Source organism: Mustela erminea, chromosome 14, assembly GCF_009829155.1.
Source record: "Mustela erminea isolate mMusErm1 chromosome 14, mMusErm1.Pri, whole genome shotgun sequence".
NCBI lineage: Eukaryota > Metazoa > Chordata > Mammalia > Carnivora > Mustelidae > Mustela > Mustela erminea.
In genome coordinates, this window is record NC_045627.1 from 67,336,179 (window position 1) to 67,363,149 (window position 26,971).

Here is a 26,971-nt window from a genome sequence, read left to right on the forward strand (position 1 = left end):
TTTTGTTTTTTACACTGCGCAAATAAATGATAACTTCATAAGAAGAAAATAGATGTAGATTTTAGATGGAAAACTGATTAATTTCCTATGTATACAAACAAATGGAAGATACAGTTATCTTTAACTATACTCAAGATAAGAATTTAAAAAAAATTTCGTAATGAAGTCTAAATATATGTAATTTGGAAGGATGAAAAGGAAAAAATATATTCACAGGCCATCTTGTGATACCGTTGATCATAGTCATTTCACTTTTTTTATGACACCTAAACAGATATAATTTGGGATGCCTGGGTGGCTCAGTCAGATATCTGCCTTCAGCTCAGGTTATGATCGAAGTGTCCTGGGATTGAGTCTCGTTGCCTCCTCAGTCAGCAGGGAGCCTGCTTCTCCCTTTGCCTGCCATTCCCCTTGCTTGTATGTGTGTGTGCGTGTGCTCTCTCTCTGACAAATAAATAAAACCTTAAAAAAGAAAAAAAGTATAAGTTAATATACTAAATTTTAACCTTTTTATTGTGAAATAATACAGATACAGAAAACCACACAGGTAATTGTGTAGCTTAGTGATTTTGTAGCTTTGTAGATGATAGCTTTGTGACTACCACTAGGTCAAGAAATAGAACTAGCAGCACTTCCATGTGTCCCATCTTAATCAGTGTCCCTCTCTTCTCCACAGGCAGTCTGTCTGGACCTTTATAGTAATCACTTCCTTGAGGTTTTTTTTTTCTTTTTCTTTTCATTTCTTTATGGCTCTATTACCCAATGTTCATCTCTTGACTTTAGAATTTAGACTTGCCCATATTTAAAACCTCATTTTTGTTCTAAGTCTCTTAATTTATAGGATCCCACCCCCTCCCATCTCTTTCTTTTCTTTACATTTTATGTCATGCATTTTCATGGGGGCCAAAATTGGTTCTTTGGGGGCAAAAAAACTTAGATATTATAATATTTAATAATCCTCCAAATGGCCCACAGAAAACAAACATATAGTATGTCTGCGGTGTTAAAATTTCATGGAAGAAAGGAGGATTAGGAAAGAAAGTCTAAAAAGGCTCTGTAGGAGAATGATGATAAAAAAAAGGTTGAGAAGCATTGAACTAACTATGAGACCTGGGTATTGGACCTTTTGAGTTTCCCTCAATCTGCATTTTGCCAATTGTATACTCATGATCATTTTTAGTAAGTTTCTCTTTGTATTTCCTTTAGATGTGCGGATAAATGCAAAGGCCTCATCAGTCTCAAATTTGATTCTTTGGCAAGACTATATATAGGTGGTTTTGTGTCCTTTCACTGGGAGGCACATGTCTGCCTTTAGCTTTTTTTTTTTTTTTTTTAAATGTTAGCAACTGTTGATGCTTAATGCTTAGATCTGTTCTTTGGTTTGAGTTTGCAAAATGAGAATTATATCACTTTGTTTTCGTTTACTTTTTTGATAATAATTTTGATATAATTATTCACCAAGTATTTTATTATTTTTATTTATCATTATAAAATTAAGAATAATTATATAAGATGACACTTTCCTTCAGCTATTTGGTTCCTGAGGAATATAGTTCATATGGACGAGGAAAAATGCTTGATTCCTTCTTTATATTTATGTAGCTTTAAAGACCATGAATTCGTTCTCTCTCACCCTCAGTTGGTGACCAGTATTTTTAAAAATATTTTTAACTCATGAATATAATTTTATAGATGTGAAATCTACTATAATTTTTATCTTAATTAAAGCTCACATTATGCCATCTTTGATCAATGGGCGCCTCTTTAAGTGGTATGTTAATCCCTTTGATATGACTTTAGTACCCTTTGATAGCTTCCTTGTTACTATAGGTTAGGTTGAGGTGTTTCAGGATTATCTTATATATTTCCTGCCTCCAACCTGTAATTAGCCATTTCTTAAAGAAGCTCTAGTTTTGTTTTTGTTTTTTTTAAAGATTTATTTATTTCTTTGACAGACAGAGATCCCAAGTAGGCAGAGAGGCAAGCAGAGAGAGAAAGGGCGAAGTAGGCTCCCTGAGCAGAGAGCCCGATGCCAGGCTCAGTCTCAAGACCCTGAGATCATGACCTGAGTGGAAGGCAGAGGCCTAACCCACTGAGCCACCCAGGCACTCAAAGCCCTAGTTTCTTTTAGTAAGATATGGTGTTTCAAGACTGTGTGTGAATGTTAGAAGTGATTAACAGTTTCTGGTTTGGCCATGATTCTAAGCCTTTCCAGAGGACAGAGCTAGGCTCTCTGAGTTCGTATGTATTTCCTCATCAAATTCAGGATGTTTGTTTTTGTTTTGTTTTTTATCCTAACTTCTTCTGTATTACATGTGTATCTCCTTCTATCCTAAGAATCCTGGTTCTCAAGGGCATTGGTGATAGATTTAGAATATCCCATAATTACTTATTTTCGTTCCCTTCTCTGTATTTAATGCTCACCAGCAGTCCTTACTATGGTATCTCTTTGGTCATGTTGGTTGTCTGAAGTTTCTTCTCTGGTAGATAACTCTGGAGGGGTTCTCTGAGTTCTTACATAATGATAAAAGTTCTACCCGTATTTATACTTTGAAGGTCAGTTTTCTGGATAGAAAGTCCTTGGCTTACGTTTCTTTCCTTGAGTTATCTGAAATATGTTACCTTGTTTTCTTCTGTTATAAAGTGTTACTGTTGAAAAGTCTGATGATAATCTGATTTTCTTTCTCTTTCAAGTCATGTACTCTTTTTGCATAGATGCCAAAGAGTTTTTTTTCTTCAAGGACCAATAATTTGACTAGACTTTTCTCTAATATGTTCTTCTAATATTCAAGCCTTTTTTTTTTTCCAGGAAGTTTTTCTGGAAGTACAGGTTTGAGTATTTGTTCTTTTCCCTTTCATTGACTATCTTTTTTAGGAACTTTTTGGTTTGTTGACTTTTCCAGTCAGCAATATTTAAGAACTTTGTCCCAGATTCTTTTTATCTTTCTTCATTTTAAAAAAGTTGTGGTGAAATATAAAAGTTTACTGTTTCAACTATTTTTAAGTGTACAGTTCTGTAGCATATTTACATCGTTGTGCAACCATCACCACTATCCATCTCTAGAACTCTTTTCGTCTTTCCCAATTGACACTCTGTACCCATTAAACACTAACTCCCAATTCCTCCCTCCACCCCTTGGTCCTGGCAACTACCATGCTACTTTCTGTCTCTATGAATTTGACTACTCTAGATACTCATATAAGTGGAATCATATAATATTTATCTTTTTGTGACTGGCTTATTTTACTTAGCATAATGTCTTCAAGTTCAGCCATGTTGTAACATGTCCATTTCCTTTTAAAGGTTGAGCAGTGTTCTGTTACTTATATGTTCCACATTTTGTTTATCAATTCAGCCATTGACAGACACTTTACCTTCTACCTTTTGGCTCTTGTGAATAATGCTGCTATGAACATAGATATGCCAATACCTGTTTGACTCCCTGCTTTCAATTCTTTTGGCTATTCTAGAAATGAAATTGCTGGATCATGTGGTGATTCTGTATTTAATTTTTTGAGAAACTACCATTTTCCATAGTAGTTGTACCATTTTACATTCCCATCAGCAATGCACAAGGGTTTCTCCACATCCTTGTCAACACTAGCCATCCTAATGAATGTAAAGTGGTAATGGGTGTGACTTTGTTGTGCTTATTTGTTCTTGCATTTCTTCTAGTTTAGTCTTTGTTTCTAAAATGACTTTTTCTAATTTTTCTTGAGTTCTCTCACCTCATAATTCACGTTTTGTAATTCTGATGTATGTTACTCTTTTATGTTTTCTATCTTTTTTTTTAAACTCTGGTAGCTCTTTTAAAAATAGTACATTATCATTTTGATCCATTTTGGTGCACATTTTTCTGTAAATGTATTCAAAATCTTAAATATAAGAACATACTTTTGTGTAAAAGAGTGCATATCTTTAAAAATAAGTAAATTATTGAAGATTTAGGAATACCAAAATTGTCGAGTTGGTTGACATTTAAAACGGTTGCAGTTTTTGTTTTATTAATGTATAAATACTTAGAGAACCTACTATTTCTGCGATACCCTGTTACATGTACACGAATGTAAAGTACCATACTATCCTCAAGAACTATTTAATACACCACAGTAACAAAATTTTTATGATTTTATCAGGTCATATGGTTACAAATGGAAATAAATGGGTAAAATGTTTTTTCAACAGACCAACATATACATGCGGCATAATTATAAATAGAACTATAAAGCGTACAGCAACCTTAATTTTCCCCTTTGCACAACAATTAAGGTACCTTTTTGTCCATCTTTAGTTTACCTCCTGTTCATAAGGGTGCTTAGAGAAATGTGAGTGTTGACAAAGGACCGTTGTTTAGGTCTGTTTCTGGATCTCCTTCCCCAGTCATATTTGGGGGAGGAGAAAGTTGAAAAGAAAAGAGCATTAATAGCCTCTAGGAAAATACTTGAATAAGTACTGAGCTCATTTTACCTGAGTACAGAACCTCTTCTGGCAGGAATTCAAATTGTGGTTTCAAGTCCTTCCTCCAAAAGCATAAGAGAAGCTTGTAAGCTGAGGAGGTTTGGATAGTGGTAAAGAGTCCTGAATAAATCTATTTACATTGTATCTTCTACAGATAAATCTTCCAAGTTTAATATGTTTTATTTGCTTACTCATTTATGAATTTCATTATAAAACATTAATGAAATATCTGATGTAATAAAGGATTTTGTACACCCCATTAGGAAGCTTGAAATTCATTCTACAGGCAATAGATAGCTACCACTGTCTTTTAAATGGGAGAATTATGTGGTCCAACCCCCCCCCCCACCAAAATTATGTGGTTCAAAAAAAAAAACCACACCATATAATAGACACAAATAATTAGAACACAGTCAGTATTTCATGAGCTTTAAGAGTTCTACCAACAAAATAGCAGAAAGGTTAAAGTTACAGATATGACTGCTAATGGTAGCTACCATTTACTGAGTATATATTCTGTGTCACTTTTGGGGGTATGAGCACCAAATACTGGATTTTTGATATTTATTCATTTTGAGAATTATGGCATTTCAAACATGAAACTTTAAAGGTTATGTATAAATGGTCTGAGGTAATTATGCAGCAAGAGCAAATTGTGTTGCTGTTGTTCCCTAAGCTGAAAAGGTGAGATTAATAACTGATAAAGCTATAATGTTGCTGTTCTCTATAATTTAAATCAGAAAACATGGTTTTTGATTTTTCTCTTTATAATTTTATGAGGAAATTAGCAAGACATATGCTGTCATAAAGGCTACTTTGTAATTTCTGCTTTTCACCCTATAGAAAAAAATGTTTGTTTATCAATTTAATTATATCATTTACCACTAGTTGACATTTGCTTTGAGGTGTTATTAGACTGATCTTTTTTAAAGTTACTATTTGTTTTTATCAATTCTGAAGAATTCCTGATCTGAAGATGTATAAGGGTGGTAATATTAAGTGTATTAATGATAAGATATTTTCTTTGGCAGTTTTTTTTTGAGGGTGTTGTGGTGAAAAGGGTGCGGTCAGAATTAGGATGGTAGAGGAGTTACTCTATTTTGTTTACCCTTTAATAAGAGTGGTCTTGTTAAAGACTTGAAATGCTTTTCCCTATGTGAAGTACAGTGAGCTTTGCTAAAAACTATTAATACTTTGTATGATTGCTTTTATTTCTAGCGGATTTCGGAGTATCAGCTAAAAACACAAGGACAATTCAAAGAAGAGATTCCTTTATTGGCACACCATATTGGTATGTATTCAACTTTATGGATTTATAGTATTATGTCAGAAGCTCTTATCACCTATTATCACTCATTAATTTTGCTCACATAATTGATTATACTGTCTATCTTTTATGTAGCTTGCAATTGTTATTCTTATATTAAACATCTTAACTTTTCAATTCTCTGTCTTCATAGGATGGCTCCTGAAGTAGTCATGTGTGAAACATCTAAGGACAGACCCTATGACTACAAAGCTGATGTCTGGTCCCTGGGTATCACTTTAATAGAAATGGCTGAGATAGAACCACCTCATCATGAATTAAATCCAATGCGAGTGCTGCTAAAAATAGCAAAATCAGAGCCCCCTACCTTAGCACAGCCATCAAAATGGTAAAATACTCTAAATGAAGCCTTTTACAAAGCAAAACTTGATGTTTTATTCTCCCAGCTTCTCAAGGGTATTTAAGTTTCGTTACATGGTACAAAGTTTAGTTACGTGGTATTTAAGTTTAGTTACATGGTACTGTATGAGTAGAAGACTAATTTTTGGTAGGTTTTTTTTTTTTTAAGACTTAAGAACCACACAAACTCTTATAACTAACTTTTTCCATAAATTTGAAAGTATCAGTGATTTGAGGTCTACATGAAGCAACTGTATATAATATAGTATTTTTTTTTTTAAGATTTTATTTATTTATTTGACAGGGAAACATAGCAAGAGAGGGAACACATGCAGGGGGAGTACGCCTCGAGAGGGAGAAGCAAGCTTCCTGCTGAGCAGGAAGCCCAGCTGTGGGGCTCGATCCCAGGACCCTGGGATTAGGACCTGAGCCAAAGGCAGACGCTTAACAACTGAGCCACCCAGGCGCCCCTATAATACAGTATTTTCTATACTGTAAGAAAGTGAGGAATATATGTGGTTAATTTATATTTGTAGAATTTAATAGAAGAGTTTCTGTGATTTTTGGCATACTTGGGAATATATGACTATATAATGTCTGAAACTATGACTCTACATACATATATATTTAATTTTATATTTACAAACGATATCTTAATATTCATCTTAAATATTATTATGAAATCTTAGTATTCTCATTAACCAGTTTTGTTATGTTGAATAGTATTACATACGTTAAAAAACACAACTGTAACTTACCAGAGTTTTGTTTGATTTTAATAACAGAAAATAAAACAATATCATTGTTAAAATTTTATTTTGAAGGTCTTCAAATTTTAAGGACTTTCTAAAGAAATGCTTGGAAAAGAATGTGGATTCCAGGTGGACTACATCTCAGCTACTGCAGGTAAGAGAAGAGAAATATGATGACAGTGATCATGTCATTGTTTTAACATCTTGTTATGAAGAATACAATTCCAGATTCATTCAGTGTATTTTCTTTTCACTCAAGTTTCCCTGTGGAAGATTGGAATACGTTGTAGTAGTATACATTTGCTCTACAAACGTATGTGTTGCCATTACCAAAAGGCATTTAGCTTACAAGTCATTCCTTTTGTACTTTTTTGATTAAGTTTAATTGTATTTTTTTTATTCTGTTAGTTATTTCCATTTTGTTAGTTATTTCCACTTTGTCTCTCCAGTTTCTAGAAAGCAAGCCCCTTGGGGGCAGGGGTAATGAGCTAATTAATTTTTTTTATATCTCTTACAGTGAGGATAAATATTCAATAATATTTGACTGTTAAGTTTTAAAAATATGGTGTTAAAGTGATTGGATCAGTTTGTTTTATAGGAGGACCTATTTGTAATATCTGAAATAGAAACTTGTTAAATAATATTACAGGTAGACAAACAGAATGACAAATCTTGAGGCTGTTACTGTTAGATTGAGTTACTTTTGCATCCTAGTATTTTAGGTTGATCTGTTTATCTCGGGGAAAAAGCAGAAAAAATTGCCTTGCTCTGTGCAACAGGTGCATCCCTAGAACACACTTTCTCTTATTATTTTATTACCCCCACTTTAGAAGGTCTTAGTCTGTGACAGGCACTATTAAGTGATGCTGAGTGTACAAAAATGAATAAAATGTCTTCTTACTCTGAAGAATATTAGAACCATGTCATAAAACCAGGTATATGCAGACCCTTTTTTTTTTTTTTTTAAGATTATATTTATTTGAGAGAGAAAGGGCATGAGCAGGTGGGAGGGAGGGGGAGAAGCAGGCCCTCTGCTGAGTGGAGAACCCAGTGCAGGACTGGATCTCAGGACCCTGGGATCATGACCTGAGCTGAAGGCAGATGCTTAACTGACTGAGCCACCCAGGTGCCCTTATTTGCAGACACTTCTAACAGAACTCTAAAGCTTTTTGTAATTCTTTTATTGAGGCTTTTTCTAGGATTTATATATATTGTTACTTTTTTAAGAGCTAAAAATGTATCCATTTGAAGCTTGCTTTAAAATTTAATTTAGATTATGAAATTTCAAACATAGAAAAGTACATGTACCCAGATATGTTATCATTTTTGACATATTTCCTTCAGATTCCTTTAAGAAAGTACATAGTAGGGGCGCCTGGGTGGCTCAGTGGTTTAAGCCTCTGCCTTCGGCTCGAGTCATGATCTCAGGGTCCTGGGATCGAGCCCCACATCGGGCTCTCTGCTCAGCGGGGAGCCTGCTTCCCCCTCTCTCTCTGCCTGCCTCTCTGCCTACTTGTGATCTCTCTCTGTCTATCAAATAAGTAAATAAAAGATCTTTAAAAAAAAAAAAAAAAAAGAAAGTACATAGTTGCAGGCAGCCCTATTACTACTCAATCCCCTTCTCCTCCTTCCTTGCCCAGATGCAACATTATCTGAAGTTATGTGTATTCAACATTATCTGAATGATATGTGTATTATGTGTCTGAAATTTTATAAGTGTTTCAGCTGTTATTAAGTATGCTCTTAATGCTTGAACAGCATCCCTTTGTTACGGTTGATTCCAACAAACCAATTCGAGAGCTGATTGCAGAGGCAAAGGCTGAAGTAACAGAAGAAGTTGAAGATGGCAAAGAGGAAGATGATGATGAGGAAACAGAAAACTCTTTGGTCAGTATTTAGAAACGAAATGTTATTTAGGTCATATTTAAAGTTAGGTTTTGAGGTGTAATTGCACCTGTGTCTAAAGATTAATTGATAGGTAGCAGTATAAAACCTTTAATTTTAGGGGTGAAGATTAACAAGTTTGCCTTTTGCTACCCATTTTTGTCATATTTATTTGAAGATTTCTTCTTTAAATTATTTTTATAACTTCATCAAATTTTAATTAAGATATTAAATCATTATGTATTATTTAAATCCTTTATCTATATACAAAATATATATTGTTTTGGACTCCATCTTGAAGTTCTGTTTTAACACTAAAAATGTGTAAAATATTTTTTAGCCAATACCTGCAAGTAAGCGTGCCTCATCTGACCTCAGTATTGCCAGCTCTGAAGAAGATAAACTTTCACAAAATGCTTGTATTTTGGAATCTGTCTCAGAAAAAACAGAACGTAATGCTTATGAAGATAAATTTAGCAGCAAAGTTCTTAATGAAAATCTCACCACTGATGAACCTGAGAAAGCTCCACAGGGTGTTAATGAACATATTAATGATGCTCACTTAGAAGCTATGGCTGAACTTCATAATAGAACAACAGTAATCGAGGAAAATGGAAGAGAGGAAAAGAGACCCAAGCTTGAAAATTTGCCTGACACAGAAGACCAAGGAATAGTGGACATTAATTCAGTCAGTGAAGGAAAAGAGAATAACATAACTTTAGAAACAGATACTGAACAGAATCTGAAACCTGAAGAAGAAAGGGATCAGGAAAAACAACAGATATTTGAAAACAAGATTATGAAATCTGAAGAAACTAAAGATACTGCTATTCAGACAATGGATTTAGTTTCTCAAGAGACCGGAGAAAAAGAGGCAGACATTCAGCCAGTTGAAAATGAAGTTACATTTACAAAGGAAGACAGCCAAGAGAAATTGGGAAAAGATGACAAAATTCTAGAAGATGTGATCAGTGATACAAGCAATTTGATAGGAAGGAATGAGGCAGGAGATGTTGCTCAGAAGGCAGTTGAAAACAATGCTGAGGATGCTCAGGGTAATGATGGGAAAGAAGTGACTGAAGTAGACCAGAAATTAGTAAGTAAGCCCACAGAGGGTCCCGAGGCTGGTGTTACTGAGAAAGTTCCTATTAAAGATGTAGTGGAAACTAATGAGATAGATCAGAAATCTGTGGAAGGTAAAGATGAGGAACAATTAATCAACAGTTTAGAGAACATAGTGAAGACCAATGAGGAATCTGGGACAAATGAAGATGAGGAAATTACTGAGTCCAGTAGCGCTGAAGAAAGAAAGGTCAGACGTGCAGTAACTCATACGGACCACAAGGCTTTAGGAAGTGAAACTCGGGATGCTCATGAAGCCACTGTTCAGATAGATACAGAGCAAAAAGCAATTCCATGTGAAGTGCCAATTAAAACAGAACCTCAAGTGACTCCGTCTTCACAGCCCAGTGAACTTCAGCCTGTTCCAATACCGAGTATTAATATCAACTCTGAAGATGCAGAAAATAAAGGGGAAATAGGTGCTTTATCAAAAACTGAAACTATGCTGGTTCCAGAATCTGAAAATCAAAAGGAAAATGATACTGATTCAGGCACTGGTTCCACTACTGATAATAGCAGCATTGACTTGAATTTATCCATCTCCAGCTTCCTTAGCAAAACTAAAGACAGTGGATCAATATCTTTGCAGGTAAGTATATGTGGGTCCTTGTTTGGGTTTTTCATCATTTTGGCAATTTACAGCTTAGGTGAAACAGACATTTTGAAAATAAAACAGCACTAAATCAGTGTAGTACCAACCCTCTAAAACTCTTAAGGCCTCTGAAGGCAATCAACTAAAAAGAATGAAGGAGAGAGATGCTGGATATAATCTTTTGATTTTTATACATATTTTTGCCAACCTAATGTAAACAGTAGAAGTTACTTGGTGTGGTTGAGTTCTCTTATTGCACATATTTAGATATATTTTAGGAAGAATCCTTAATCTATGAAAGAATTGAGGAAAGAATGATCACTTTTTAAGCACATTTAGAGTATAACAGTCCTTGATTTACCAGTGGCCCATACATTGTTGCCTCCTCTGTCACAGTTATCACTACTGCTGTGAGAACCACTATGCTAAAATAAACGAAAAGTCAAAAACTAAAATGCAGAACACTTAGAGCTTTTAGAGCCATTCTCCAGTCTTAGTGTGCTTAAGAATTACCAGGGGTATATATGATTTAGGGATATTAACTAGACTTAATGGTGTTAAATGGTGATCATTTACCAATACATGCAAATGTTGAATTGTTATGTTGTACACCTGAAACTGATAGACTATTTATTATATGTCAAGTATACTCAACATGAATAAATTATTTTAAAAATGAGTTTCAAGGGGAGCTATGTGGAGGTCTGGGGTAGGGCCTAAGAATCATTATTTGTAACAGAAGATCCATGGAATTCTGATACAGGTGAGCCATAGACTTCTTAAATACTCTGGGTTGACAGCAGAAGAGAAGACTGTACAAAGCAGGAAGAACTTAGGAAACTGACCTTAGAAGCTCCAGGGCGTGACTGATGAGTCTGCCTCTCTGCACCAAATTATTACACTTATTACCTAGATTGTTTTCAGTTAAATTCCGTTAATTTGAACGGAATAACCTTTTTTAAAAATTCAAATACTTTTTTTGAGAATTAAGGTGATATTAATTATAGATACTTGAGTAGGGACTGAAGAAAATAGGATGTTTGGATTTACAGGGTGGCATACCCACTTGAGGTTTTAGGGGAAGCCTGGCTAGATAGGGTTCCATAGTCCAGGGCTTAGAAAGAGAAGCATGAGTATACTGGCAGCCTGGAGAGTTGAACACTAAGAGATTGCAGAAAGATGATTGGAAAGTGCTAGAGACAAACTAAAATCCTAAGGCATTTGAATTTAAGTACTTTCATATTCTCCTTTTGCTCCTTCTGCTTTCAAATCCTTCCCCCATTTCAAAATTATTTGCTCTCAGTATTTATATATATGCCAACTATCTTTTTTGAAATGTTATTCTTCTGTTATTTCTATTTGGATTTAAAAAGCATTTGGATACCAACTGAGGAATGGAATTTGGTCTTGATAGAGAATTGTAGGCAATAACTCAGGCAGTAGAAGCATTATCTTTCTAGTAACTCTAAAATCACATGTTCATCCCTGTTTCTGAGATGGAGGAGAGCTGTTGATATTATTGTTGCTGATGAAATGGATTTTGATTACAAGTCCTGGCAGTGTGTAAAAATTACCTGGGGAGTCTTTCTAGAATGTAAATTCTCACCACCCTGTTGATTCAGGTTCTTTAAGGAATGAGCCCCAGGCATTCATTTTTAAGTGTTTTTTCAGTGATTCTAAAACTGAAAAGCAGAGGTATCTGAGAACTTAAGATCAAAAGAGGAAGAAAAATGATTAACATGTAAAAGTTAGCTAATTAGTCATTTATGTGAATTGTTTTTTACCACCTGTGTCTAATTACAGTGTGGTGTCATAAAAATTATACATTCACAGCTCTGTGTTGTGTTTTGTTGAGGAGAAAATGTTTTCTGTCTCCAGTATTTTCCATATAAAGCCTAACTAAAATAAAATCTCACTCAGGAAACAAGAAGACAAAAGAAAACATTGAAGAAAACACGCAAATTTGTTGTTGATGGTGTAGAAGTGAGTGTAACAACGTCAAAGATAGTTACGGATAGTGATTCCAAAACTGAAGAGTTGAGGTTTCTTAGGTGAGTAGAGAACATAATTAAAACTGGTTTTATGACTTCCTTTCAGTCTCTGCAAAGGGTGAAGAAATAGAGAAACAGGAGTTAAGTCTTGGCTAATTTTGGATTATTCTTATTACTTTGGCATTTGAAAATATTGTTAAAGTTTTTTTTTTTAAAGCATTACTTCAAAGGTATAATTTTTGCTATCTCCCCCATTATTGCTGTTAAATTTTATCAGACGTCAGGAACTTCGGGAGTTAAGATTCCTTCAAAAAGAAGAGCAGAGAGCCCAACAACAACTCAATAGCAAGCTACAACAACAGCGAGAACAAATTTTCCGGCGCTTTGAGCAAGAAATGATGGTAAAGTCTTAGATTTTGTACCATTTTGTTAATACTGAAATTTAGTGCTTTAAAAAAACCCCACTTTTAGAACTTGTTCTTTGATTATGAGCTTTTCTCTGGCTTTGTTAGCATTTCTGGACTTTATCTCTTTGGTGTTCTAGTATGTCTTTTTTCCTTTTGCATGAAAGGATCTTCTATCTCAGTCTTCCTGTCACTGACTTAACAGTGTGATGGGTGTCTTCCAGTTTTCTTTGCTTAAAATTTATCATGAAAACCTGGAATCATAAAGCCAGTGGATGGTCTAGAAAGTTCTTAGGTGTGCCTATTTCTGCATAATTTTTCAGTGTTAAAATTTGACCTCTCAGACTTAGGAACCAAGATTTTAAGGCAGTCTAGAATAGTTTTCCTCAAGCCTGTCTGGGTATTAGAACTACTTGGGGCTTGTTCAAACACACTTACTTCTCTACTTCTACAGTTAAGCTTCCATATCCTTATTCACAACTCCTAGAGAAATTGGTGCTGATAAGCCAAGGGTAATTGTCATGGAGTCTTTCAATTTTTACCTTGTTTCCAAACTTGGAAAAGAAATAAGTAGTGTGTTAAAAAATTTTGGTAATTTATTGAAACATCTAGCTTAATGAAGGTTTTAAATAATAGTTCTTTTGCTGTTCTTATAAGTAGTAAGGATTGTTTTCTGTGAAATATGGCATTGTTGATTACATTTGTTGAATCATACCTGAGAATTCTTTTTTTTTTTTTTTAAGATTTTATTTATTTATTTCACAGTTAGAGATCACAAGCAAGCAGAGAGAGAGAGAGATAGAGAGAGAGAGAGAGGAGGAAGCAGGCCCCCTGCTAAGCAGAGAGGCCGATGCGGGGCTCGATCCCAGAACCCTGGGATCATGATCCGAGCCAAAGGTAGAGGCTTTAACCCCCTGAGCCACCGAGGCGCCCCCATACCTGACAATTCTTAAGAAAATAATGAACTTTTATTCTCATTGACTATTGTTATAGTACTCAATATTCTTTTTTTTTTTAAAGACTTTATTTATTTATTTGACAGAGATCACAAGTAGGCAGAGAGGCAGGCAGAGAAAGGGGAAAGCAGGCTCCCTGCTGAGCAGAGAGCCAATGCAGGGCTCGATCCCAGGACCCTGAGATCATGACCTAAGCTGAAGGCAGAGGCTTAACCCACTGAGCCACCCAGGTGCCCCAGTACTCAATATTCTATTTTCAAGAACCTTATAAAAATTACGCCTCTTTTCCCCCACAATATTTTCTAAAATGTTTTGCTTTTTACTTATTTTTTTCTTTTATTTTTAGTTTTTAGGGCTGGGGGGAGGGGTGGGGGAGAGGGAGAAAGAATCTTAAGCAGGTACCATGCCCAGGCTGGAGCTTATTGTGGAACTTGATTTCACAACTTGGAGTTTGTGTCTGTGCCGAAATCAAGAGTCAGATGGTTAATAGCCTCCCAGGAGCCCCTTCACTTGTTTTTTAAATAGTCTTTACAAATATTAAACTCTGCCTATATCCAAAATTATATAATATTCAAATATTAAATAAGCAGGAATCTTTTATTGAAAGAGCAGATTTATAATTTCAAAAGATTTGTCTCAGTGAAATAGGATGTTTAAGATTCTTAATGGGGGGGCACCCAGGTGGCTCAGTTAGTTAAGTGGCTGCCTTTGGCTCGAGTCATGATTCCAGAGTCCTGGGATCGAGCCCCGCATGAGGCTCCCTGCTCAGCAGAGAGCTTGCTTCTCTCTCTCCTCCTCTCCCTGCCACTCTGCTTACTTATGCTCTCTCTCTAGCTCTCTGTCAAATAAACAAATAAAATATTTTAAAAAAAGATTCTTAATGGGGGCAGGCTCAGTCAGTGTGTAGCTCAGTCAGTTAAGTGTTTGCCTTCAGTTCAGGTCATGTTCTCAGGGTCTTGGGATTGAGCCCCTTGTTGGGCTTCCCACTCAGTGGGGAGTCTGCTTCTTCGTTTCTTCCTCCCCTGCTTGTGCTCTTTCGCACGCTCTGTCTCTCTCAAATAAATCAATAAAATCTTTAAAAAAAAAATCTTAAGACTAAATCTTAATATGACAAATAATGGTACATTATTAAAATAAACTTTGGATAATACCTTTGATTTATCAAACATTTATTGGATAAATGTTGAAATTTTTCTGACTTTAGTACTTTATAGCAACTGGATATTCTTCTGGATGGTTTAAAAATTTTAAACATTCTACTTTTTGTATAATAGACAAAAGTATTTTCTGTGTTAGAAAAAAACCGAAATGCTCATTTTTTTTTTAAGATTTTATTTATTTGAGAGAAGAGCGATAGCGCATGCATGCATGAGTTGGGGGGCAGAGGGAGAGGGAGATGCAGACTCCCCGCTGAGCAGGGAGCCTGATGTGAGGCTTAATCCTGGACCTGGGATCATGACCTTAGCTAAAGGCAGATGCTTAGCCCACTGAGCCACCCAGGCACCCGAGAATTCTTACCTTTTAAAAAAATTCCTTTACGTGTTTTAGCACATCCAGCTTTTTCAATATTGCAAAGGTTCTGTGTCACATCACTAATTTTTCTCTTTAAATTTTATTAACATGTAATGTATTATTTGTTTCAGGGGTACAGATCTGTGATTCATCAGTCGTACACAATTCATAGCACTCACCAGAGCACATACCCTCCCCACTGATCATCACCCAGCCACTCCATCCCTCCCACCCCCCTTGCCTCCAACAACCCTCAGTTTGTTTCCTGAGATTAAGAGTCTCCTATGGTTTGTCTCCTTCTCTGGTTTCGTCTTATTTCATTTTCCCCTCCCTTTCCCTATGATTCTCTGTCTTGTTTCTCAAATTCCTCATATCAGTGAGATCATATGATAGTTGTCTTTCTCCAATTGACTTATTTCACTTAGCATAATACCCTCTAGTTCCATCCACATCGTTGCAAATGGCAAGATTTCAGGGTTTTTTGATGGCTGCATAATAGTCCATTGTGTATACATACTACATGTTCTTTATCCATTGATCTGTTAAATTTCATCACTAAATTTAAATGCCGGGTATGTACTCTTAGTAAACATCGTCATTATAACGAGTTTAATATGAATGATAGAAAAGTTAAATGATCTTGAGCAACATTGTTTTACAGAGCAAAAAGCGACAATATGATCAAGAAATTGAGAATCTAGAAAAACAGCAGAAACAAACTATTGAACGTTTAGAACAAGAGCACACAAATCGCTTACGAGATGAAGCCAAGCGCATTAAAGGAGAACAGGAGAAAGAGTTGTCTAAATTTCAGAATATGTTAAAGAACCGAAAGAAGGAGGTAAGTGTAACTACTGCTTTTAATTACGAAAGCTTTTTTTTTAAATGTACACTTAAGACCACAGAATTAGGAATGATACTTGAGAGTTAAATAGTAGTCATTCATTCTTTATTTTGGTCTTCCCAACAATTATGTAGGGTTGTAGGAAGGTGAGGTGTTATCCCATTTTACTGTCAAAAATACTGGAGTAGAAGAGGTTTTTAGTGGTCTGTTCAAGTTCACAAACTACCATTAAATGTCCAGCTAAACCTTGAACCAAGTCTTCAAATTAAGTCTAGTTCATTTTCCTTTCAGTCTGTCATTTTTCCTTTATTAATATAATAGTAGAAATTGTTCTTTCAAGAAAACAGTAGAAAATAGTAGAAATTGGTTCTTTCAAGAAAACTTACTATGTTGTGTTTCCAGGTGGCAACAATAGTTCATCTTATCATTTATTTGTAATATTTAATTCATACTTAAAGACTTTTTCTTGAAGAATTTTTTTTTCTTGGTTAGCATTGTGCCAAAACAAAAGCTGAGTACCACTGAAATTTGAAATTATAAGTCCATCAAATTGAGAGATACTTTAAGAATCACATATGGAAAATATCTGTGTAAAGTCGTTTCTTTATAGTGAATTATTAAATTTTTCCTGAAACTGTTCCATATTGTTAAAGAGTCTGTGCTGTTATTTACTATGAAAGATGGTCACTGATTCAGAAAGAAGATTTATATATTGTATTAATGTCTTTTTCTTCCCCAAATTAAAAGAGTTTTACCTACTAGTAAATGTGATTTTATGATTTATCCTGTACTAATACACTAGAGGTGTGGGGGAAGAATTTACCTTTTCATGATAGAAAAGACCCCAGGGATAATAATTATGATTTAGTTCTATTAGGATTGGAATAAAAATCTCAGCCAAACCTGTAAATGCATATTCACTTTTGTTGTACTTCTAAAATACTAAGGTTCATTGAGATTTAATTATGAATAAAACTGAATATAATATTAAGGATCTACTTTTAAAAGCATAGAATCTAATATTAATAAATATTATGCATTCTGTAATTTCTTTAGGTAAATAATGAAATGGTATATAATTTTATTTGAAGTAGCTACCATTTCTAAAAGTTAGTTTTCTTACCGCTTAGTATTTTATGTAGGTTTCTCTATATTCCATGATGTATGACTTGACTGAGGCTCCGTGTCAGTTTTCTTGAAACTATGAATAGTTTTTATTGAGAGGTTATTTTTTAATACCAGATTAAATTTTTAAAAGTGTATAGTTAAATATATGGCTGTAGTTATTTCCGCTGTTTTGGGTTTGGAGATTTTTAGCTGGTGAACATGTTTGAGATCATGATATGCATATTTTAAATAATTATATTAATGTATTTTCTTCCTTATCGCTAATTTCTTGCATTTGGGGAGTCTCTTCCTTTTAATGGTGATTTGGTTTCATGAGGGATTACTGATGGGGAATTTTAAATACACTCTTTTCAATCAAAATCCGTCTCTTTCATAGACCATCAGTAGCATGTGGTGATTTGGAATCTGATTGCTTTTGGTGCTTCTACTTGTATAAACACATGATTGTTTTTCATAGTTGGGTTACAGGTCTGCTGTTAGGTGGAATACATATCTAGGATTTTGAAATGATTAAAGAAGGAACTTTAAATTATACTTCATCTTATAATATATTTTACCTGGTGTAATAAATCATAGCATACTAAACTCTTATTTTGTGAGTGCTTATAATACTGACATTGACAACTAAGTCTGGCTTAAATTGTCAGCAAAGAGAATATTATTCTAATACAACACAAAGTTATCAAATACGTTCATTTTTATTGCACCATGTATAAAATGGTGTGTTTTCTGAAAAAGGAAAACATAGTCCATTTATTTCTTCTTTTGTTTTTTGTTTTTTGTTTTTTTGGACTCATTAAATGAATTTAATTTAGAGTTATTTCTTTGGTTTTATCAAGCCAATTATGAAATTTTGCACTTTCATAAGTGGCATTAACTTTGCTTATTTTCAACATTTCAAACGATGTCAATAGATATGTTTATAGTTTTATGATCTTCCAAGAAGGTCAGTTGAGTTTATCATCTTTAGTTCAGAATCAATGGTGCTGATAATCCTTTACTGATTGTTTTGGATCTTTAAGAGAGAATAATATGTAGGGATAATTAAGCATCTGATTAACCTTTATGTGGTGTGATGGCCCTTTCTGCACTGAGATTAAGCATGTTCTATCCTTTCATTCTTTTTCACCGAACTAACACCTATGTTATTGCATGTTGAACTTTTTAACAGCTTTAATCTTTGACTTGTAGCTTGTCTGCTCACATAAATGCTTGCTGTGGAGAAAGTATTATTTCCCCACCTCCTGCATGCTTATACACTGTAGGTTATAAATGAAGTGGAGAAAGCACCCAAAGAGCTGAGAAAAGAGCTCATGAAACGCAGGAAAGAGGAGCTTGCACAAAGCCAGCATGCTCAGGTAACAGCAGCAGCTTAATGCTACTAAAAACAGAAAGCAGTATTATTCTCGCAGCTCAGTAAACCATGGTTTAAAGGGCAAACTCCTGCTTTACTTATTATATGATGTTGACTTCTGCTCATACAAAGGTTCCCAGAGCATTCTTTATATAGAACTAAAATCACACTAATGGTGACATTTAAATGTTGCTAATAAGAAATTAAGTGGAATGTTTGGAAAGCTGACTCCAAATGAATTAAACAAGTATGTTAATGTGTAATCCATTGTATTCTTATTATAATCATGATGGAAGCTTATATTTTTAAGTAGTCAGTATTTGCTAGCAGATTTTTATGACATAATATAGAGGATTAGTGTACAGGCTTTGTGCATATGAAAAGAATGCCTCTTTAAAAGACCATTACTTTATAAAGTTGGAAGTTAAAAGAACAGGGTGAATGGTAATGTTAAATGGAGATCTGATATTTATTACTGTTAAACTCAACAACATAATTTAAAACCAGATTTTGAATATTAAGTATGTTTTTCTTTTTGATTCAGAATTGAGCAGTTAAAATATACTGCCTGTATAAACTTGATTCTAGATTATGATAAGCCTGGGCCTACAAAGAAGGGTGAATTATTTACAAAACTAAACAAGATAGTATTTTAAACAGATTTTTTTAGAATTCTCTCACATGACTCTATAAGGTCTTTTTTTACTAGGAATTGTTTTTTCTTTAAGTTTACGCTCAGCCTGGAAGCAAAGAGAGAAGTGAGGTCAATTTGTAGTTACATATCAGTTAAAGGAAGAAGAGACATGGATTATATATTAATGACTGTTTTCCATTATCATTTTAATGTGGAATGTGGTTTTATGTGATTTAAAAAGTGTTTCCCAAACTTTTACAGACCTGTGAATAAAGATAGAAACAAAAACCACTGGGGACCATAACAAATGGAATGACATTTAAAAATCTTCTCTTTTTGCCCAGAAGGATTTTTTTTTTTAAGATTTTATTTATTTATTTGACAGACAGAGATCACAAGTAGGCAGAGAGGCAGGCAGAGAGAGAGGAGGAAGCAGGCTTTCCACCCAGTGGAGAGCCCGATGCAGGGCTCGATCCCAGGACCCTGGGATCATGACCTAAGCCGAAAGCAGAGGTTTTAACCCACTGAGCCATCCAGGTGCCCCAGATTTTTTTTTTTAAGATTTTATTTATTTATTTGACAGAGACAGCAAGAGAGGGGATACAAGCAGGGTGAGTGGAAGAGGGAGAAGCAGGCTTCCCACTGAGCAGGGAGCCTGATGCGGGGCTCCATCCCAGGACCCTGGGCTCATGACCTGAGCCCAAGGCTGATGCTTAATGACTGAGGCACGTAGGCGCCCCCAGAAGGATATTTTTATTTTATTTTGAGAAGGGTGTTTGAAACTGCTGTTTACTTGTCACCATCATTTTAAAAGAGGGAATATTTTAACACCATGAAAAATAAGGAAGATATTTTGGAATTTAAAATTTTAACAAAACTAGCCTATTTTAATAAATTTGATGCTTTAAAATTTTTTTTTTTTATTTGAGCCAGTGAAATATTTTGTCTTAGCTTAGTGTGGGAATTACTAGTTAAAGTAAGGGGTTCTTGGAAGGCTCAGTTGGTTAATCCTCTGCCTTTGGCTCAGGTCTTGATCCCAGGGTCCTGGGATTGAGCCCTGTGTTGGGCCCCCTGCTCAGCAGGGAGTCTGCTTCTCCCTCTCCCGCACTCTCTCTGTCAAATAAATAAAATCTTTTGAAAAAATGATAATAGCAAGCACAGCATTTACTATGTGTCAAGCACTATTCTAAGTACTTCACCTGCATGAACTTAGTGAAGTCACAACATATGAGGTGGTTACTCTCACTACTCCTGTTCTGCAGGGGAGGAAATGAGAGCACATGTGAACCACCACACTCTACTGCTTCTCCTGTCTAAGCTGTTATTTCTGTGTCCAATCTAAACTCCTGTCAGCTTAGTGCAGTGGTCATTGGTCATGTGTGGGTAGCTGAAGAGGAAGTCCTTGCTTGCCACACATTTAATTTTGGATAATTTGGATTTCAAACAAGAACAATATGATTTTCCCTCCTATAGGAGTATAGACTTTTTCAATTCCAAAAGGTTAACGTTTCAGATGCTAGAGCTGAAATTGAGAATTTGGTATTGAAGGAGTTAGGTGATTCTTTGTTTACTAAACCTTTGTTGGTGATTTTTCATAAAATTTTGGACGCTAGCCTATGTTTTCAACTAAAGCTGAAAGCAATAGTGAAAATTTTTTTGTAAATTTAATGAAGAATTTAGCAATCTAACAAATTTAAAAATATTTCCCCTTTGCTGCTGCTTTTACGAAGGTGCTAAAACAATAACTTTGCAGAGTCTATTTTAAATTTTCTTAGAATTTGTGAATCATAGTTATACAGTCATGGAGCCAGGATGTATTTGATCATCTAGTTCAGTGGTTTTTAAACTACTCCCAGGAGCTCTTGAGTTTTGGAAGAAGCACCTCGAGGATCCTTGAAAAAGAGAGGACTGTGGAGCTCTGGATCCCGGCTTCCGCTTCATGTAACACAGCACCGTTTCATCTGTTTCATACATTTTATGGTATATTTTTTAAAAGAGGATTTGACTGGTTTAAGAAACAACAATACAAACTAGAGTTCAGAAACCATTGATCTAGTTCCAAACCTTCCTTTTACAGATGAGAAAGAGAACTGTCTGTTAAGTAAGTTGTTCTACACCTCCTGAAACTCAACATTTGTGTGATTATTCTTTCCATTTACAAAAAGTCATCAGCTGTGTTCTCACCTGGGAGGTGCATTGTATTCTAATCCACAGGGTGTTGCTCAGGTCATGATTCAGTCTTTTCAGTTGTCATCTTGTGCAGTCTTCAAGGCCCAGTTGCAGGACGTAAGTCCCACGTGTCTGTGGGAGGATGCCTTCTCTTGTTTTATCTGCTTTTTCTTCAGCTCACATGTGCCTTTTCATTGTTCGCTTCATTTGTTAAAATCTAGAAGACTGATAGATGATAATGTCAGTAATGACAATAATAGTAATAACCTGAAACAAACTTTATAGTGCGGTATTCCTCAAAGAGTTTCCACATTTGATTCTCACTGCCACCACCCTAATATGGGGATGGAGTGTATCCATTTTACAGATAAGGAAATCAAGGCACAGAAGACTAAGTGGTCTGTTTAAAGTCAGAAAAGACATTAATGGTAGAGCTGGAATCGGAACACTTATAATAGTGTTCATTTTTCTGTCTACCCTCACCACAAATTTTAAGATTGTCATCTTTTTCAAGAAATACCTTCCCAGTAGTATTTTATAAGCTTTGCACATGTGAGAAATTGAATGCTGTGAGTAGATTTTTATCTTTGTGTGAAGTGACATTTTGATTGCATTTATGTTTACATATATGTTTTAATTATGGATATGGTCAGAAAAGCCATATTAAAGTTGGTGATTGAAGTTCCATTTAAGTCTAGTTTTCACTATTGAAATTGTCCGTAATGAATAGTGAGTTTCTGTTCTCCTTGCTGTAGTTTTAAATTAAGTCTGGAATTCCAGGCTGTATTCTTTCTCACAGTTTCTATAGGGAAGTGACTAGCTCATTTAACTCTGTAATTTTTGTTTGTGATATTTGATATACACAACTGGAGTAGATAGAATACAGCTTGATTTCAACCCCTCCCTTCCCCTCTCCTGAAATTAGACTTTTTCTTCTTTTTATTGGCAACTACTGGGCTCTATTGTTATCTAAAGGGTAGGCAAAACACTAATTTTTTTTTTTAACGAGAGGGAGAAATTTTGAATTACGATCACTTTTCTGATCATTACCATTTTTAGCTTTTCTTTTGAGTTAGGATCAAATTCTGTACAAATAGCCCAATATATCATAACCCTTTCCTACAGTTTTCTAGAACCCAAAGTTGTACTTTTAATATTAATAGTTATCTGATTAATATGATAAAATTTCTTATCAGCATTTAAACTTGTACTTTGAAAGGGCATTCATTTTACAGTTTATGTGTTCATTCAGTTAAAATTATTTGTTACTTTTAGTGATCAATTCACATCTTTTTTTTTAAGGTAAATGTAATTTGTTCAATCTTTTTGGAATGTAAGATCCCTTTTCTTTTAGATCCTGAGAGTAATTTCTGATGAAAAATTCTAACATGAATATACTATACTTTAGGAAATTTAATGAAATTTAGGAAATTTAATGAAAGCTCAATAATATTAAAATTTCATTTCATGGGGCGCCTGGGTAGCTTAGTCGTTAAGTGTCTGCCTTCGGCTCTGGTCATGATCCCAGGGTCCTGGGATCAAGCTCCACATCAGGCTCCCTGCTCCATGGGAAGCCTGTTCTCCCTCTCACACTCCCCCTGCTTGTGTTCCTTCTCTTGCTGTGTTTCTTTTTGTCAAAAAAAAAAAAAAAAATCTAAAAAAATAAAAATAAAGTTTCATTTCTTTTGAGGTAATAAAATATATGAATTAGTATGTGAGGGACCTGGACATTTCAGGTAAATTTTAGCTTTTTTTTTTTTTTTTTTTAAGATTTTATTTATTTATTTGACAGAGAGAGGGGCACTTGGGTGGCTCAGTGGGTTAAGCCTCTGCCTTCAGCTCAGGTCGTGATCTCAGGGTTCTGGGATCTAGCCCCACATCGGGCTGTTTGCTCATCAGGGAGCCTGCGTCCTCCTCTCTCTGCCTGCTTGTCTGCCTACTTGTGATCTCTGTCTAACAAGTGAATAAATTAAAAAAAAAAAAAAGATTTTATTTATTTATTTGACAGAGAGAGAGAATAAGCAGGCAGAGTGGCTGGCAGAGGGAGAGGGAGAAGCAGGCCCAAGGCTGAGGCTTAATGACTGAGGCACCCAGGTATCCCAAATTTTAGCTTTTTTTTTTTTTTTTAAAGATTTTATTTATTTATTTGACAGAGATCACAAGTAGGCAGAGAGGCAGGCAGAGAGAGAGGGGGAAGCAGGCTCCCCGCTGAGCAGAGAGCCCGATGCGGGGCTCGATCCCAGGACCCTGAGACCATGACCTGAGCCGAAGGCAGAGGCTTAACCCACTGAGCCACCTGGGCACCCCTCAAATTTTAGCTTTAATATAGAAAATTATTTGAGTCACCTGGCTGGCTCAGTTGAAAGAGCGTGTAACTCTTGATCCTGGGGTCATGAATTTGAGCCCCACGTTAGCTATAGAGATTACTTAAAACGAATAAATAAATAAGTGAAGGAAAGAAAGAGAGCAAGAGAAAGAAAATTATTTTCACAGTATTCTTGACTATGTAATTATCCAGATTCTGCTTAATTATTTAAGTCTGTGACTCTGTAAGGCACCTGATGTCTTTGCTAACTCTTGTGATCAGAAGCGCTTGCATGCATAGCCTATCTTACCTGTTAATCGTTGTTTTATCTTCTGGAGCAGTTCTAACCACAATGCTAATTCTGCCTCCTCCTATATAACAGTCTTAGCTTTTCTTTTCTCCTTATGTATTAGCTGTTTCAGGACATACTTTTGTAGTTCCTCCTTTCATTCATTGTATGTCATGCTTTCCAGACCCTGTATCCTACCTTTCAGTTTTCTGTGGTTTATGTTTGAACTTTTGAAAATGCGATACCAGGGAAGGGGCCCACTGCTCTCTGTATACACAGACGAAACCAATTTGTAACCAATAGAGTAGAAGCTCCTTAAAGGCAATATTGTCTTTTTTTAATTTTAGTAACCCCATAACTAGTACAGTGTCCAACATTTACTAAGTACTTAGTAAAGGTTTTCTTTGAACTGAACTCTCATCTTGCTTAATCTAGACATAACTATACTACAGTAATATAACCAAAAATTGAATTGACAAGGAATTGCATTCACTTTTTTAGTGGCACTGGCTTATATTTACTCTTCTAATTTTCGCATAAATATTAGTTCGGCCCTATCTTAAACTTTTGCATTTGATTTGAGTCTACATGTAATGTTTATATCTAGAGTAATTAAATACTGAGCCCATTGTTTCTGTCTGCACAGATATATTTTAAAAGTCCTTTATGCAAATTAATGGTACAAATGTTGAACAAAAAGAAAACCCTTTGATATAGCTACAGATTATATTTTTATTATACAAGTTTACATTCAGAAATTTTACAATGAAATTAGAGGAACAATGTAATTTTTATTATAGGTGATATTTATTTTTGGGAAATGTAAAGCTTAAACAACTTTCTTTGTTATAATTGCTTAAAAGATAGGCATGGAGATTTTGCATCTCTTTAAAACTCAAAAGGCCTTATTCTAAATAGTTGAAATTAAATATTGTGGATATTTTTCTGTGATAAAGTATTGTAGGTGACTATAGTCTATTCACGGTTGTATTTTATAGAGGCAGTTCGTTAGTCTTTCTGCTAGTGTGTATTTGTAATTATGCTAAAGTACAAATTTTGACACAGATGAGAGAGCAGTATTTATTTATTACTCTGTATGATTTTAACAGGACGTCACGAATGGTACAACCTAGTTCTTGCCTCCAAAGACATAGTAGTAAAGCAAACACCTTGAGGAACACTGCTAGACTCACTCCTCATGTATTGAAGATGAGGCTGGTAGTGATCCAGACCCTGTCAGACTCTGTCCAATGCATAAAGAGTAGACCCACATGGATCTTGGGGTTTTGTCTTCTCTAGGATGTGCAAGGGGAGGGATTTTCGGTGGAGCGCTGCTTCAATCCTAAATTTCTAAATCCATACTCAAAATTATCAGAATATCCCTTTTCTAGTCACAGACTGCTGTAACTGCCAAGAGAGGGATGGAGAGCTGAACATTTACTGGCAAACCTTATGTTTCTTCATTTTGGATAGTATTTCTTCTTTCTGTAAATGTGTGATCTAGCACAAAGACCAAAAGTCACTTTAACATTTCCTTTTCTTAAACATTCACTTTAACATTTTCCTTTTCTTTTTCTTTTTTTTTTTTTTAAGCATAAATTTGGCACTTGGGCAAAATAGTATGTACTTAGTAAATATTTGTTGAATGAATGAGTGAATCCCCAACATGCTGGTAGAATTCTCTGATTATCAGGAATTTTGTATATATATATTTGTAAAACTTAACTCACTTTACTCTTCTTAGTTTACTTTTCTCTAGCAATGTACTGTTTCTCATTTTCTACAAACTGTTGTTTCTTTTAGGCAACTACTGTAGATATAGAAGCTGTATTTCTCTGTTAGTGTAGTCATGGTATTTCTCCCTAACTCTATTTCTTGGAAAAATAGAGAGATTTAAAATTCTGATATGTGTTTTACTTATTTGCTCTTTATTCTCTTTTTCCTAAAAGGCATTTCTTGTTTATTCTTGTTGTGTCCACACCATAGTGTAACGAACAGTCAGTTTTGAAGCTCTGAATTGTTTTTTTCTTAAAGCTGTTCATGTAATAGGGCATTTTAATTATGAGTGAATTGTAGATCTCTTTTGTATGTATTTTTCCCCCCTCTGGTGGGCAGCAAAACAAAGTTTATTGAGAGTTTAGTAAGGGTTATTGAGTGATAGTGCAAAGCTCCTGAAGAGGGAGGGGACCTTAGAGGGTTGCCTTGTGTATTATTTTTAATAGTGAGTTTAGAATATTTTCTATTTTAGTACTTTTCCTCTGGGCTTGAATTGAGTGACTAATACATTAATATTATATATGCTATATAATTGGTGAATTTTAAATCCAGTTAACTTGAGAAACTTGGCTTAGAAATCTTGTTAACCACTAATATAGTCATACAGATAAATGGATGTTTCACTCAGTAGATGCTTATTAACTGATGGTTAACTGTGTCTAATAGGAACAGGAATTTGTTCAGAAGCAACAACAAGAATTAGATGGCTCTCTGAAAAAGATCATCCAGCAGCAGAAGGCAGAGCTAGCCAATATTGAAAGAGAGTGCCTGAATAACAAACAGCAACTCATGAGAGGTATATGAAATTACACAGCATATGTATGTTGCAAAATGATACCTGAAGACATGGCTCTGGTGTGTGGATATATCTCATATCCATTATATCAAACAATTGGAAATTATTTGATTGCTCTTCTTTGAGTGGTGAAAGATAAAGAAAATTGAGGTTAATAGGAGGAAAAACTATGTTAAATTTTAAGAATTTTAAATTTTAAAATTTTTTATAAAGTTATATACTGTAAGACATGGAATAATTGCCTTTATGATAAGAGAAGTAAACAGCAAGCATTTATCCTTAAAACATCTTTTTGTTCAGATCATGCTAGAACTTTACCTGAATAGTTTTGGATACTT

General features: G+C 34.9%; 1 protein-coding gene across 2 annotated transcripts in view; it reads left to right on the forward strand.

Moving 5' to 3' along the window:
- SLK (STE20 like kinase) overlaps positions 1–26,971 on the forward strand; it is a 58,839-nt gene that overhangs the window by 20,290 nt on the left and 11,578 nt on the right. The window contains exons 5-14 of one of the 2 annotated variants that reach the window (XM_032311830.1): positions 5,678–5,750; positions 5,920–6,114; positions 6,950–7,031; positions 8,636–8,764; positions 9,102–10,472; positions 12,396–12,526; positions 12,744–12,867; positions 16,000–16,179; positions 18,576–18,668; positions 26,504–26,633. In XM_032311830.1, the coding sequence (XP_032167721.1) occupies positions 5,678–5,750; positions 5,920–6,114; positions 6,950–7,031; positions 8,636–8,764; positions 9,102–10,472; positions 12,396–12,526; positions 12,744–12,867; positions 16,000–16,179; positions 18,576–18,668; positions 26,504–26,633 (2,508 nt within the window). The remainder of the gene's footprint in view (positions 1–5,677; positions 5,751–5,919; positions 6,115–6,949; positions 7,032–8,635; positions 8,765–9,101; positions 10,473–12,395; positions 12,527–12,743; positions 12,868–15,999; positions 16,180–18,575; positions 18,669–26,503; positions 26,634–26,971) is intronic. The other variant, XM_032311831.1, reaches the window with a different exon arrangement.